Here is a 16,461-nt window from a genome sequence, read left to right as displayed (position 1 = left end):
CCTAGATATGTTAGCTGCCAGCAGATTACTTTCCTCTCATCTTGCTTGAAAATTTAAGATAACTGTCCCTTATGATTAAAGCTTTACCATTGCTGGCTCACAACCTCAATAAACTGCACTGACACACATAAGGGTATAAAATGCAAATACAAAAAAAAAAAAAAAAACAAGTAGCAAAAAACACTACTGACAGTTTAATGTTCATAGGTATTATTTCAATTGGTCACTGAAGAAGAGTATTTATCTTCATTCAGCACTAAGGACAAAATACATGGACTTTTACAATCTTTATAAGGGGAAAGGTTGCTTAGTAGACTGCAGGTTTAATGGTGAAGACTAGAAAATAATCATACCTAGGAGGCTAGTAAGTAACAACCCTCAAAGCTTATCATTAAAGGTCAAGTACCTGTTGAAATCCTGCCCCCACCCAATGACTCTTCCCATTGTGCCTACTGCCTCTGATTTTAACCCATTAAAAGAATAAAGCTGGAGAGAGCGAGAGTACGAAGTGCGGCAACCCGAGTCATGGCAGGACAGGCATTTAGAAAGTTTCTTCCCCTCTTTGACCGAGTATTAGTTGAAAGAAGTGCACCCGAAGTTGTAACCAAAGGAGGCATTATGCTTCCAGAAAAATCGCAAGGAAAAGTATTGCAAGCAATGGTAGTAGCTGTTGGATCAGGCTCTAAAGGAAAGGGTGGAGAGATTCAACCAGTTAGTGTGAAAGTTGGAGATAAAGTTCTTCTCCCAGAATATGGAGGCACCAAAGTAGTTCTAGATGACAAGGATTATTTCTTATTTAGAGATGGTGACATTCTTGGAAAATATGTCGACTAAAATAAGTCACTATTGAAATGGCATCACGTGAAGCTGCCCGTTCCCCCAATGGCATCACGTGAAGCTGCCACTGAAGTTCTGAAATCTTTCATCCTGTAAATAATTTCCGTGTTTCTTTTATAATAAAGTAATGATATCCAAACTAATGATATTCATTGTCTCTGAAATTTCGTTTTCTCTGTATTGATTTAAACATTCCCAAATAAAAGTATATAAATGAAAAAAAAAAAAAAAGAGAGAGAATAAAGCTGAAGTTCACTTTTTTCTTCCCCCTTTTCACAAGTTTTGGATACGTTTATTAAGAATCAATGACTTTCACTGAAAAGTCTGTAATACTCCATCTATGTTGCACATTAATGGACAATATGGTAGGGTGAGTGGTTTGAATAGAATTCATACTCAAGGCCTTAGTAGAAAAGTATAATATTCTAATTATAGGTATAATCAAAAATATTGTCTGAATTAATATCGTTAATTATATTGCATTAAACTTCAAACTCAGAACCTATATTCGAAGAATAAATCTAAGTTTGAGTAGACTGACCACAAATCTATTTCCTCTCCCCCTTCTTTCAGATATCATCTCATTAGAATTAAAGGCATTTTTTAAAAAAGCTATACATAAGACAGGATAAACAGCAGATGATTTTTAATGTTTGAAAGGTGAAAAGACTAGATAAAGGAGTGGTAACTGACATGGCAGAACAGAGGAAGCACAACCTTGGTACCTACAGAGGCTGACTAGGACAGGAACAAGAAAACCAGTTTGTCTTACAGAACCCAAGGCAGGCTCAGAGTTCAGAGGCGTGGTCCCCAAATCCTTGCAGTGAGGCCCATCAGTTAACGAGTTGTCCAAGTGATGCTTCCAATTAGATCTTAACAGACAGCCAAGGACCATCACACGTTTGAGGGAAGCCCCCAACAAGTAAGAGATCAAAACAGGAAGAAGGAATGGGACTTCCCTGGTGGCGCAGTGGTTAAGAATCCGCCTGCCAATGCAGGGGACACGGGTTCGAGCCCTGGCCCAGAAAGATCCCACATACCACAGAGCAACTGAGCCCATGCGCCACAACTACTGAGCCTGCGCTCTAGAGCCCATGAGCCGCAACTACTGAAGCCCGCACGCCCTAGAGCCTGTGCTCCGCAACAAGAGAAGCCACTGCAATGAGAAGCCCACGCACCCAACAAAGAGTAGGCCCAGCTCACCGCAACCAGAGAAAGCCCACGTGCAGAAACCAAGACCCAATGCAGCCAAAAAATAAATAAATAAAATAAAATATAAGGACGCTTTAAAAAAAAACAAAACAAAACGGGAAGAAGGAATTGATGGGAGTGATAAAAACTCAGGAGCAAATGAAAACTTGAAATTGCATCAGTGAAAAAAAGAATGACAGGATATAAGAGAACTCTATAAATTGAAAATAAGGTAGACAAAACAATATATTCAATAGAAGGATTAGAGCACAGTCAAGGAAATCTCCAGGAAGCAGGACAAAAAGACAAAATGCAAAGCAGGAGGGGAAAAAAGTTAGCGATCTGGTAAGTCTAAGACTTCCAACATCTGAATAATAGGAACCTGGAAGAAAAAAACAGAATATCAAAGAAACACACCAAAAAGGTCTATACCAAACCAAATTATGAAATTTCAAAATCCCAGGGAGAGGGAAGGTACTAAAAGGTTCCCGAGAAGGAAGGGATGGGGGAAAATGACTAAAATCGGTCATGTACAATGTACCATACAATGTCAACAGGTTTAAGAGCAACAGTGTAAATGAGAAGATGAGAGGGAAATGTCTTTAGAACGGCAAAAATTAGTTTCAACTGAGAATTCTATACTTTATCAAATAGAAGGAGTTTCAGAGAGGCTAGATCTCTCTAAACTTTCTGCCCATGTGCCCTTTTCCCAGGAAAATGTGCTCCAGTAAAACAAGGAAGTATAACAAGACAAGAGGGAAACAGAATCTAGGACATAGGGGATCCAACATAAGAGAGCAGAGTTATGTGAGATCCCAGATGACTTCACACAGATATCCCAGGAAAAGAGGCATAGAGCAGGCCTAGGGGAACACTAGTCTATATGGGAGTAGGAAGACAAAAGATTGGGGCAAAGTGTCTCCAAGAAAAAAATGGAACAGATGTGGCTTAGTAGACGGAAAATAGTTTTCATAGGCATGTGACAAATGTTAAAACATTTGGGGAAAAAAATAGCTGTTAGAAAACAGGCAAGTGAATATAGTCAGGAAATTAATTCCACAGAAAAAATGAAGAATGTGAAAGCAGGGAGACCGGGCAGGGAGCTACTTACTGCATTTGGCTGTGTGAGATCACGTTGGCTAGGAAAAGGGGGATTGGGTTATCCTAGAGAAGTGCAGAAGTGCTCCAATTTCATTAATATTTAAGAAAAAGAATGAAGGGTGTACAAGGAGGAGGCACAGTCAGAGAACTATATGGCTCAGCAATGCACAATATTTGCAGAGTCGTAGTAATGTAAACATTGATTCTGATTTAATAAAAACTGATACATGTTGAGGGAACACAGGGAGGGAAATAACGTCATGGTGGAGCGAAGAAGCTCAGCTTTCACCTGCTATGACAAGAAGTCAATGGACAGTGCTAAAAATTAACTTACCTGTTATACTTTTATTACTTTGGTTAAAAAATAAGATCAAAAAAATAAGGCAAAAGAATTTAAGGCAGATCTTTATACTACAACCGTATTAGTGAAATTTAACGTAAATGTCAGAACCCTTAAAAAATGGGCACTACTAAGTCAAAGACTTTCCTGAATACATTTGATAATTAGGAAAATAGAGATTTAGAAAATCTACAAAAAAGAGGTCCATGCTAACAGTATTGGATCCATCATATTTTTAGGAATCATGGCAGACATATTTTTAATTCAAACTATTAATTTCTTAACTTTTCAACTGTTTACTTACATGGTTGAAATGGTTGCTCCTCCTCTTTTCCCGCACTAAGAATAAAAAAAATTAACTGATGAATTCTGATACAAATGCCATAGAAAAATAAAAGTAGTCACTAATTATCTGATGGATTACCAATAACACAATGAGATAGAATTCCATTCTATTTTTTAAAATAATTTCCAACAAAATATATAATTTAAATCACCCAGCAAGATGAGTCCTATAAATAAAATCTAAAAACTTAGTTTCACTTTTTTGACCTAATAGATATTCTGTATTAGGCACAAATGAAAGACTCCCCATTTACAAAAGAAAAGGACAAAGCAAATCAGGCCAGGTGAGAAACTTAGCTAATAAAAAAATGTACCTGCTGCATAGCTGAACTACTAGCCAGGAGTATTTTCTCAGTCTTCATTTACACACAGCTTACTTTAATTACCACAATCCACAGATGACGACTCTAAGAACCAGTTTCTGGCCAGGCACTCGTCTCCGAACGCACCAGGATCTCTGGAAGCATCCTGAACCACTTAATGGTAACCTACTCAAATACCTTACTGAAAAAATACACAACTGGAAAGTAACCTATGTTAAACGTAAATTTTAAAATGAGTGTGCTGACCTAAATGAACATATCTACAGCACACAAAACGGTTTTGCTCCAACAAAGGCCAGAAGAATAAAAGCCTGAAGAGGGTCTTAGGCCACACTCTTGCTCACATTGCCTCCTTTAACTCCAGACAGGCATCACAGGCACGGATTCCTTAAGGCTGAAGAGAGAGACAGGCATGGGACAGCTTTTCTTTTACTGTCTCCAGAGCCCCTCTACATGTGAGCAGCTCATGGCTCTGGAAGAAACTGAGAAATAGAGCAATCCTAACCAGAAATGAGTGGCTCAAGTACACACACTAGAAAAATGCAAGTTAGAAACCCCAGGAGCTTCCAGGTTGGTGAGCATGTAGTACCCTTGCAGAGGGCATCAAAGCTCTGTGCCCTGTCCCCATGCCTGGCCCTATGCATCTCTTCCATCTGGCTGTTCCTGAGTTATATCCTTTTATAAAAACCAGTGATCTAACGGAAAAAAACCAAAAGCAAAACAACAACAACAAAAAACCAAACCTCCGTTTTTTATTGTGCTGCATCACTTTAAATATTATGGAATGTTCACTTCTTGTATTCCTGCTCTCGTAATCAACTGAAAAACTTGGTCACGTATGGCTTTTTAGCAAATAAACTAGGATTTAACATAACATTCAGGAAGACAAGCAGGCAAGCAGGAGTGCAAAAAATTCTACGGTTCTGATTCTCATCTTAAAACAAGGAGGACACAGGAAATGTATATGAGTTTCACATGCTGAGGATAATCTTCTGGAAAACCCCATATGGCATGTTGCTCTTATTACCCTGGCACAGCACTACATTAGGATGAGAAAGTTTTGAATAGCTTAAAAGTTCTGAGTAGCATAAATCTGGATGTGAGATAGGCTCGTCTGGTTGAACACTGTGTAAAACAGGGCCAAAATCACAAGGCTCAATTCCCACATATAACAACTGATTTTTCTGATTTGACCAAATGAAAACCTAACTGTGACCTAAACCCTATCATTTGTCTTTAACATATGTGCTCTTCGGAGCAAGGGGAAAAGGACAAAGTAGCATGGAGAAATAGACCACATCTAAATCATGTGGCCAGTTGACTATGTTGATAAAGAGGTGGCAAAATGTATAAACAGATAGTCTAAGTGTTCTCCTCCCTAAAACACTGACAACTAAAGGAAACTGTATCATCAACATATTAAAATAAGACAAGTGAATACATAAAAAAGTGAAACATTTAAACCACTGTAAGAGTTTTTCTAAATACCTCCTATAATACACAAAACAAAAACAGTTTTCACTCTTTTTCTCAGGGAAAAAAAAGCATTGCCTTACCATCTGTTTGAGATTTGCTCGGAAAAATGGTGCTTGCCCTTGGGTGGTCAGAAGGGTTTGGTTCCAAAGCTAAGTCTGTATAGGAAGAAGAGAAAAAGGTGTGGTGATTTAGTTGAGTAGAAAAATACATGATTTTAAAGATAGCTACACATTGATTGAAACCACTTATTAATAGTCTTGAGAAGAGCTTTTAGTAATGACAAAAAGGCAATTTTAGTAAAGGCACAATATAAAAATTCTATTGGGAAACAGCAAAATTGTAGAAACTCTCCATACATGTGGAGTAAAACCATGGCTATGTCTTAGACTTCTTTAACTTGCACCTAAATAATCTATGCCATTTTTAGATGAATCATATATGTGACTCCCCTCCTATTTATCAATTAAAAATTCAGTCACCCTCTTTTAAAGCTGATATTACTAGCACATTCCAGGAACAGTCTCAAGAAGCAAGTTATGCTGTGGCCAACTACTGTCAGATACCAGCTCAATATATCAAATATGCCAAAACGAAGTGAGTTGCTTTTGGCAAATGTTCTTCAGACAATCAAATGGCTAATTCTAACTCCATTCAACAAATGAACTCATTTCATTGGCTGTGGTTTATCTGGGGGCTATTCATCATGGCAGATTTAAGAGGACTACATAAAAGTTCAATGTTCTAATCTAGAGGAACACTTCCATGAGAGTGATTTTTAACTTTGCCCTCTATTTCCAAAGCTAAACTCACTTCTTCATTCCACGCTGCATGATTAATTTGGGGCTTCAATAAGAGTACTTTCTGGAGCAGATCATAGGGCTACTAGAAAAAAATTTTGGCCATACCTACACGAAAAGGTGGGTCTGCCTGTAGCCCACCTTGCACCAAGGTGGGATAGCGTCTTCTATTTAGGCAGAAATACAAAACAAGCACAAGCTACCACACAGGATAGTAAGGTTGTTGTTTCAAACAAACAAACAAACATAAAAGCCCTATGATACTTCCTCAGCAAAGTCCATCTCAAACCATTTAACCAATCTTTTAAGAAACTGGACCAAGATTCAGATAAAGAGTAATGGTTAAGGCAATTATTTCCCAAACCACATAATAACTGATCTGTTTTTGAAAGATGGCTTTGATGGTCAAAGTGAAATACAAATATATCCCTGCCTCTTAGAGAATCCAAAGAATACACACATTGATATATTAAAAACTAATTAGTCTAGTAGTGAATTCTGTCTAACCCAGCATTTCACAAATGTATCTACCTAGAATCCCCTTTTCCTACCCAGAAAGAATGTGGCACGAACAGTAATTTTGGACTTCCCGTTTTAACAGGAATCTGAGCCATCCATTTTAATGTCATTGCCAGCACTAGTAATTTACAGAGCTAAACCAACTGCTTTGTTCTTCATGAAAATTCCTTCACTGAATTTGAAGTTTATCAAGCTGCTTTTGGAGAAAATATTCTATTCAACATTTTTATGTAAAAGACCCATACAATTATTTTAAAGTTTTTTTCTCCTACATATTTGAAAAATTAAGACAATGGGAAAATAAATTATTTCAGCTGTACACAAAATGGCAGGCAGAGACTTTCACAGCTGCCTCTAACCTATAGCTTCCGAAAGAATTCATGACTACTTACCTATACCAAAAAGAAAGTAAATAGACTACATTTGAATCTAAAAAATAAGCAGAAATGTTTGCAAAGTAGCTGTCTTATTTATCAGTGTCTATGGCATGGTAAAACTTAACAATTTTCAATGGAAGTCCAGGAAAATTAAGTGCCAGAATCAAAGAGAAGCAAGCTTTAACACACACACACACACACACACACACACACACACACACAGCCGCCAAACCAAGATGTGCTACTACAGATCTAAATACAAAAGTCAAGAAGGCTGGGATAAAAGAAATGACAACATGCAAAAAAAAAAAAAGTAAACTTAGCCCAAGTGACCAGAAAAAAGCTGGCACTCTCCCTACTCTATCCTAGGGGGTTCAAAGGTAGGCACAGGATCCAGGAACGGCCAATCAATCACAGCTGTCCTGGGGCTTGCCAAGAAAAGAGAACGGCAGAACTGTACTCTAGGATCCTTAGCTAGTCTTGAGCTGCTGGACACTCCCCTTGCTATCATGAGGGGAAAGGCTTTTCAGGAGACATCAACAGAGGAGAGCAGAACTGAGGAGATCATTTAACTCCTGGGTCAAGTAGTGCTTAACTCTGTGATGTTCTTTTAACTTGCAACTGAAGGAGACCTGGTTAATCAGCAGTACTGATGATCACACTAAAGGTGGGGAAAGGTAAAAGTCACTTGCTCATTCCTTTATCAAATATCATGAACAAAAATCTGCATGAGACAAAACGATGCTCTGTTTAAAAGTTACACACAACCATTCACAATCATTAACACACAATGATTCACAACTGTTACTTTTAGTTGCTTTTCTTATACGTTAAAAAAAGCTCTAATTAGTGTACAATTTATGTCTTCTTGTTACTAACAAGCGCTCTCCACCCCACTGTTGCATATTTATTGTTTAATGAATACACACTGGCCCATCAAGTGTTATTCCTATACTGGACTTAGCCAATCCCCTATTGCTGGGGATTGGTGCTTACAAAGTTCTATTCTTAAAATATTATGAGGAAAATCTTTATGTACATAGTTTTTTAAAATAATGGTTTTATCTCCTTAGCAAAGATCTTCGGAAGTGGAATGACTAAGCCAAAAGGTTAGATCACTTTCACGGCTCCATGTACAATGCTAAATTGCTTCCTAAAGAAGGTGGGGGGCACATTAGGGTATAATGCTACCAATCATGACATTTTGAGTTCCTACCCTTGCTTTGGATACTTGAAAAAAAAAAAAAAAATTCCTACTGATATGAATGAGGAACCTCACTGTAGATCTAATTTGTATTTCTTCTGATTACACAGTTTGACCATTTTCCCACAGTTATCAGTGTTATTTCCACTTTGGTGAGTTGGCCTATCATTTGAATGTACTGTAAACACCAGGGCCCTACTGCTGTCAGTTTGCATGAGGTTTTCAGAAAATATTAATCTTTTGTTTATAGCCTATATAACTAACAATTTTCTATATAACTTGCACTTTTTGCTAATGAAAAATACCACATCACTATCTTATAGAATGGACATGTGAGCCATTAGACAGTAAACTCATACATACACACAATATTTCTGCACTTCCCATGAACTATCTTCCCAAGAGCCTAAGGAGACTATGATAAAACCTACCACACTCTTCACTATCACAAAGGTAAGACTGCCAACTATTAAGCAAAGCTTTACCACCCACCATCCCTCTCATCCCTCTCCCCACCACATGCACACACAGTAATTTAGAGACTTCAGGAAATTACTGTGCATTCAGGAAATTACATGGATTCTTCCGAAAGTTATTTCTTTAGAAACCTCTAAGAATGTTTTACCCAGGAGAAATATTCTTGAGCTCATGATTAGGGGTTATGATTAAAACTGTATTTTAAGACCCATCATTTTTGTATTATCAATTTAAATTGCAACTTATTTGACAGCATGATAGGTCGATGTAGAAAAAGTATGATTAAAAAAAAATTAAACTCGGTCTTCATGTAAACATTCCTCAGAGGAAACCTGTAAAACACCACCGACACTGAGTACTGTTTTTCCTCCAATCTAAGATTCTACCAGTTGTTAAGATCCATCTCAATTGCAGTTGTTAAAAGTGTGAAAACATAGGCAACTTAGAACAAATGAAATGCATTACTGAAGGCTAAAAGTGTTAAAACTATGCTATCAAACTGTCGATAAATGATTTGTCCTTGTTAAAATATTAGAGGGAGAGGGAAGTGACCAAGAAAGCATCTGACAGAAGCAGCATATTTCAGAAAGCGATTAATATCGACATATTGATTTCAATATATTCCAAATAAACAGGAGATGTCAGCAGTTTCTGGGCCAACTGCTGAGCACCAGTTTACTTAACGGTAACCACTGCATTTACTGAACTGCCCTAGCATCCCTATACTGTGCAGTGTATTAGTTTTATGGCTCATAATACAAACATTACAATCTTTACAATTACCATGTAAACTGATGATTTCATCTCTTTGCGTCCACACTTTCCACCGCAGTCAGGGAGTTCCTGCCAGCCAGCCCTGAGCTGGGCTGCCTCACCAGCGGGTACACAGCAGGCTCCTGCACCTGCCAGGCTACTGCTCACCCAAGCCTTGATCCTGCTTTCCTAGCTTCTGACAATCCTGGCTTCCAAACTTCCCAGCTCTGGTTTCCAACTGCTTCTGTACCTGCCTCTACCCTGGTTCTCAGTTTTGCCTTATTTTAATCCTCAATCAGTGTTACAGTGATCATGACTGAGAGGTGACACATAGGTAAGTACACCTGGCTTTATATATTTCTAAAGAGCACTTTACTCAGTTTCTTGGACTTTTAAGAACCTTTCTGGGTTGCAAGTTACCTTCATTTCATTTCACATTACGCAGTGTTACTGTTTTAACTCTTAAGTTTTATTACTTTAATACACTAAAACAACAACAACAAAAAAGGCTGAGAAAAAAGGTAGTATTCCAAAGAAGCTCACATAATGTCAACAATAAATTCTGTTCCTATATGCCATGCATTTGGAATTTACAGTCCTACTCTCTATCAATACTCATTTTTAAAACCTTGGACAACTCAATTTATACCTAAGAGAAGAATTCCTACACTACCTAACTCAGAACATGGTGAGAATCAAATGAAATGCAAGAGCAATCTATATACTACAGCCTATTTTAGACCCTTATTAATATCGCTTTTTTGTTCAAGCCACTGTTGGCTCTCACCTGAGCTACCGCACCAGCCTCCTAACTGGTCTCCCTCTCTGCTTCCTTCCACCCTTACAGTCTATTCTCACACAGTAGCTGGTCTGATCTCCCTCCGCCCTCTCTACCCCCCTTCCCTTTTTCTAAGAATTAACATCATTCCCCTGCATATAATCCTTCAATGGTTTCCCATTACAATTAGACTAAAATTCATATTTTTTGGTCAAGGCCCACTAGGCATACAAGGTCTTAATCCCCCATATTCCTCCTGGCATTCATTCACTCAGCTGCAGCCACCCATCTTTCTGTCCTTGGCACGCATCAAGCATATTCCCTTCTTAGGAACTGCACAGAAGCCTCTTCTCCCACAGCCTCACACGGCTCTCTTAGGACTGCTCATGGGTCGCTTAAGGAGAGAAGCTGTCTTTAACCACCCCTTGTAAAACTGTCCTCCTCCCCAGCCCATTACCTTCATTTTCTTTCTTAGTGTTCTCACTACCTGATGTTATTCTTGTGTCGTCAGCCCCCAGGCACCTCTAGAAAGTAAGGACCTGAGTTAGGATACGGGTTTTGTCTTGTCTAACCACTGTTTGTCCTGCCTCTGGAATGGTGCCTAATAATCATGTTTCAGTGTACCCAAAACCAGTTAAGGTTTTCCCAATTTTCCCACATCATCTAAGATTTCTTCTAATGCTGTCTTTTGATGTGTCTGTCACCTAGGACCAGAGTTAATTTCAGATCTCTTAGAGTAGTAGTTTAGTTACTCAGAATCAAAGACACAAGACAGGTTACCAAGAACCACGAAAACCTAAAAGAGGAAATCTAATGTTCAGTGAAAAATCAATGGTAACTTTAATTTGGAAAAAGAACATTTAATGTTAAAATACCTTTACTACAAAATGACTCACCCTATGAATTTAATTAAGTCGTAAGACAAAGTGTACAATCAGAATGCTATAGAGAAGTATCAATACAATGCATCAGTTTTTATCTGTGTCCCCTGAATAAAGCATTATAATGGGATTATAAAAGATGCTCAACCATAAAGGCTGGGTAAATGAATTATGCTCCAAGGTTATTCGATGGCCCAGTAAACAGTTGGTAAAAGGCAGGCTGTAGAGCTATGCGCAGTTGCATGGAAATACATCACCCTGGAGCACTCTCTAGGTGTCAGCACAGTTCCAGGAGCTTCATGTCGTTACTTTTCTTTATAACAAAAAGTTACAAAGTGGCACATAAAGAACAATCCCATCTTTGTAAAATAAACACAATGTTATGTTTATATGCATACAAAAGGTTCAGGAAGAATCAACACCAAAATATTAATAAAAATTCTGGATATTCTGAGTGTGAGTGAAGGACTTTTCTGTGTTTTCTCAATCTTTCACATCAAATGTTCATTAATACTGTCACCAAAAAAAGGAAAGATCTGTTGCTCAGAGGTTTTTCCACATCATATTGCCAATTCCTTCCCTACCCACTCTTCAGGGGGATGGGAGGTAGGGGTCACTTGAGAGAGCACCTTTCACCAGAAAATTAGCAAAGCTCCTAAGGTCAGAACATAAAGGCTGTATGAAAAGTTGATGAATAAAAATAAAATCAGATAATAGGACCGTAGCATCTTCTTTTCTATTATGACACTACCATCAGTTATATTAGATATACTGTTAAAGACAAAGTAGTAAAAAATTCTTTTGAGTCTATCTGAAATCTATACTACGTTCTTAGGAGTTACTTTTTTGAGATGGCTTGAAGAAATCATGTTCTTCTCCAATGTTTCTGAAGAACAAGACAGAGCATCATTTATGTACGATTTTCTCTAAGTAACCAAATAATTCTTCACTGTAGAAAAGCCAAAATGTTTTATATCTGAGTAGGTATTTCTCAGTTTCCAGGGAAACTGATACAAAATTGTCTGAAATAAAGACATGAAGAGCAAACTTCCAATGTGCCTGTACTTTATATTTGGTGTTCTGACCTTGTTTCTATGGAAACTTAATTAATAGGCAAATGCTGAAATTGAGGTTTCTCTTATCACTTTATCGAATGCCCCCCCAAAAAAGACAAATTGAAATGAAATTTTAACAATCATGTTAAACATAAAAAGGTAAATTCTGTACTCATGAACTCTATTTTTCCAGTTCCTGATTTAGCACTCCTTCCTTATCATACATAGTCGTATGCTAAATGCTTAGTACCTTACCTGCCCGCTTACCAGCTTCCCCTAATGTCCCTCTGTCCAGGGCATTCTCGGCTTCAATTGGATTTCACCAGAACAAACTCTTTAAATTATATCAACGTGTTTACCTGACTGATAAATTTAGGCTATTTCATGACTTCTACTTTTATTCATATCCATTGCAATGTATGTACAGACAGAGAATGGAGAGGTAAATGTTGCTTCTGAGTTGTGTACAATAAACTGGAATGGCAATAATCAAAACTGGAGTATGCTGAGATAGGCCTAACTTATGGATAAATTATAAAATATAAGGTGCACTCTAAACAGTTTCTTAAGCATCCCAAGAACTGAATTTGGCATATCTACCACCTCCCAAGTCTGTCTCTTTTGTTCAGTAGCTGTGTTACACAGTCATTTCAGATCTCTAAGTCTTGGCTTCTTCATCGGCAACAGAGGGAGAATATATACGGGCCTTATTTGTAGATGGAAGGGCCGAGTGAAATACACAAGAAAATGCATTGTAAATCTTAAAAGAATTCTATAAAGGTCCAATTTTCGTCTCTCATCCTACACTAGCCAACTACTAACTGTTTTTAAAAATCATTTAGAGGCTTACCTTATAGCAACAAGCAGAGCAGTTTTCACAAGTACTTACATGCTTTGTGTTTAAAGCTACAATTAATTCACATAATTTGTTCATTCTTTCACAATATCTAACGATTCTGAAAAGGGAGTACTTTCCACTTACAAAGCCACGTCCATCATAAGGGTGAATCCACAGGCTTCATTATTCTAACTTTTAAAGAAATTAAATAAACCCAACTAAAATTTAAATAGAAGAGCTGTAAGACATTTCGTCTATGAAATAATGAAATAATCTCTGGCATTTAAATGAAACAAATGGGCCAGTGGGGCTTTAACATCTTTATGATACAATGTTTTATACTTCAAAGAACAGTCTTTATTAAAGTGCCACTATGCTACCCAGAATTTTTTTTTTTTTTAACCTAGAGCCATCCCTTTCCAAAATTCTAGAGGCAAAAATCAAACATTTCCTCTCTTCTCTCTCTCCTCTCCTCCCCGACAACACCCACCCCCAGCCACTTAGTCTACAGAACTTTTACCTGAACATTCCTAAAGTTAAATAGTATTCTACTGGGGGGGGGGGGCGGAGGAGGAGGGAGCCATGGAGACATTTTTCTGCAGGATGGATGTGGTATGTTAACTCCCAAACCTTTATATTACAAATTACAATCTGAATTTGTTTTTTCTCCTTTGAAACTTCTGTCCAGCAGTCTCAGGAACCACCTCACCCCTCCCTTAGAACAGGCAACGTGCAAAAGAAGTCGGTTAAGGCTGTGCAACTGAAGACATACTTGTGTCAAAGTGGGAATTTAAAAGTAATCAGAACTCCATGGGGTCTCCTTTGGTAAAGAAAAAAAACCCAACAACTATTCTCTGCAGCCGTGGCAGTAACGTTTCACACCGTTCACAGTTATTTTAAGCCCCTCTCCCACCATTTTCTTTCCTATCGTGTTCAAATTATAGTTAGAAGGGATAAAGTAGCTTCTATCAGGGCGACTGAAAACATTAAAATCCAAAGAATTTTAGTTAAGAACACCACACTGACTCTGTCCATCTCTATTTTGAATTTAAATGACAAATCCTCTAATGTTTGTCTTAATTGTCTCGAGTATCAACTACCTTAAGGAATAGAAATCTGTCATCAGGCCCTTACCTAGTTCCTTCGCTTAGGTACCATCTGGATAGGGAGACGGGATGGATACGCCGAAGTTAGAGTATTTAAGTTTGCATTAAGAAAAGAGAGACTACACCAGAAAGTCTCTGCTAAGTCCCACGAGATGTTAAATAGAACCACGAACAGGAAGGGCCGCGGATTGGAGGGTCTCAGGCCGGGCTGGGAAATGGGAACGGGGGAAAGAATTGGGCATTCGGGTAGGGAAGAGGGAAGGAGACTGGCCGGACGCGACTGGTAAAGAATAAGGGGTGGGGACGCCAAGCAGAGCCAGCCTTCGTCCCCGGTGCCCAGCCCTGGGAGAGCCAACTCCGGGCAAGAAGGAGCCCTAGGCGGCGTCTCCCTCCCGGGGGACCCTGGGGGCGGCGGAGGCCAGAGGTAAGCCCGAGAGCAGACGGCGCCGACCCCGCGAGGGGCGAGGCGCGCCCGCCGCTTCTTACCTTCGGGCATCTCCCGGTCGCTGATGTGCTGCAGGTGGTGGCCTTCGCCACCTGCGAAATCCAACTTGGCGGGTTCCACGGTAGCCGCCGCCGGAGCTACTGCCACCGCATTCCCGGCCGCCGCCTTGTAGACCTCAGACTCGCAGTCCGGCTCCGCTGACCCCCTGCGCCGGCCCGACTTGGGGCTGGCATTGGGGGACAGGCAACAACACAGCGAGTTCCCCATGGGGCGCCTTCACTCCTCGCCGCCGCCGCCTCCGCTCGTCCCCCGACTCTGCCGAGCACAGAAGCCGCCCCCTCCCCCAACAATGGCGCGGCGGGCACTGGCAGCCCCGGGCTATGCCGGGGCTGTGCCGCACATGCAGACGCGACTTCGCCCGCCGCTCTCCTGTCCGCCCAGCCGCCGGGGCCCCGGGCAGGGGTACGGCCCCGGCCGCACCCCTGCCCAGCCGCTGGGCCCCGGGCAGGGGTCCGGCCCCGGCCGCACCCCCGCCGCTGCCTCCCCGGAACCAACTAGTCTGTGAGGGCGGTGACCAGACCCGCTTATTTAAAAGGGCTGGGAACCAGACAAGCGCTGAGACGCGCAGCCACTGAGGGAGAGAGCGCAGCCGGAGCTCCTCCTCCTTCCGCTGCCACCTCCCGACTGAAAGTAGCTAGCCCGGCCGGCCCTTGCCTACCGGAATGTGTCCTTCGGTTACCTGGTTACGACGGACCAATCACGACCAGAGTTCCCTCCACGCGCCCTCCTCAGAGCGCAGGCATGTGACTCACAATGCCCCGCCCCCGCCCGCGGCTGCCCCGCCCCCCGAGCGGCGCACCCCAGACTCTGGTTTCCATTCATCTCTCGCGCTCCGAGCTTTCCGGTCCTGCGGGAAGCGCCGCGGGAGTTTGTTAATCGAAGCCGTCCTGAGTCAGTGGGCTCTGTAGAAAGCCCCTGTTCGTAAAATGCCAGTTCAGTTAGCAACTCGCTTTCACTGGGTCCACAGTTGACTCATTTGATGTATTGCTCAACGAACTTAGTTTCACCCCAATTTTTGACCGTTTTTTATAACTGAATGCTCCTCCTGTCTTGCCTTCCAAAGAGTGTTAGTTTCCGCCTACAGTTTAACCATAGCAACCCCCGGGGCCCTGGTCCTACTCTCAATAAAGAGCTGTGGCTGTGTCTTGAATGAGACTCGAGGACACGTCACCCCTCCACTTCCTCATCAGCAAATTAGGGACCAAACTCCCCCCTCCCACCTCTGAGGCGCTGGGATTCAGCAACTCGCTTTTCTCGCCTGTTGCTCTCTTCCACGGCAGGAGTTTCCAGGTTTCCCTACTTTAGCCAACAACAACGCATAAAGCACGATTTTCTCATACAAACTTGAGAGTCACAAAGTGAAGTACCACGGTCCTGATTTGATGAAGATGATAACGATAGTTAACATTTGGCAAACACTATGCGCCCGCCCCCGTTCCAAGTGAGGTACTCATTTAACCCTCGGGAACAAAATCCTCAGAAACCTTCATTTTACAGATTTTACAGACGCTAAGTCACGTTCCCAAGGTCACATGATTGCTCAGGGGTGTGGCCAGGA

General features: G+C 40.7%; 1 protein-coding gene across 1 annotated transcript in view; it reads right to left on the bottom strand.

Moving 5' to 3' along the window:
- LOC309662495 (cyclin-Y-like protein 1) overlaps nucleotides 1-15,110 on the bottom strand; it is a gene marked incomplete at its 5' end in the record, with an annotated part of 34,311 nt that extends 19,201 nt beyond the window's left edge. Inside the window, 3 exons of the mRNA XM_082465254.1 lie at nucleotides 3,774-3,808; nucleotides 5,694-5,768; nucleotides 14,885-15,110. Coding sequence (XP_082321380.1) covers nucleotides 3,774-3,808; nucleotides 5,694-5,768; nucleotides 14,885-15,110 — 336 coding nt within the window. The remainder of the gene's footprint in view (nucleotides 1-3,773; nucleotides 3,809-5,693; nucleotides 5,769-14,884) is intronic.
- Nucleotides 15,111-16,461: the final 1,351 nt, after the last annotated feature.

Source organism: Balaenoptera physalus, assembly GCF_965194825.1.
Source record: "Balaenoptera physalus genome assembly, chromosome: 6".
In the NCBI taxonomy this organism is placed as follows: Eukaryota; Metazoa; Chordata; class Mammalia; order Artiodactyla; family Balaenopteridae; genus Balaenoptera; species Balaenoptera physalus.
Note: the sequence above shows the minus strand (reverse complement) of the source record. Positions and strands in the feature narration are given on the sequence as shown.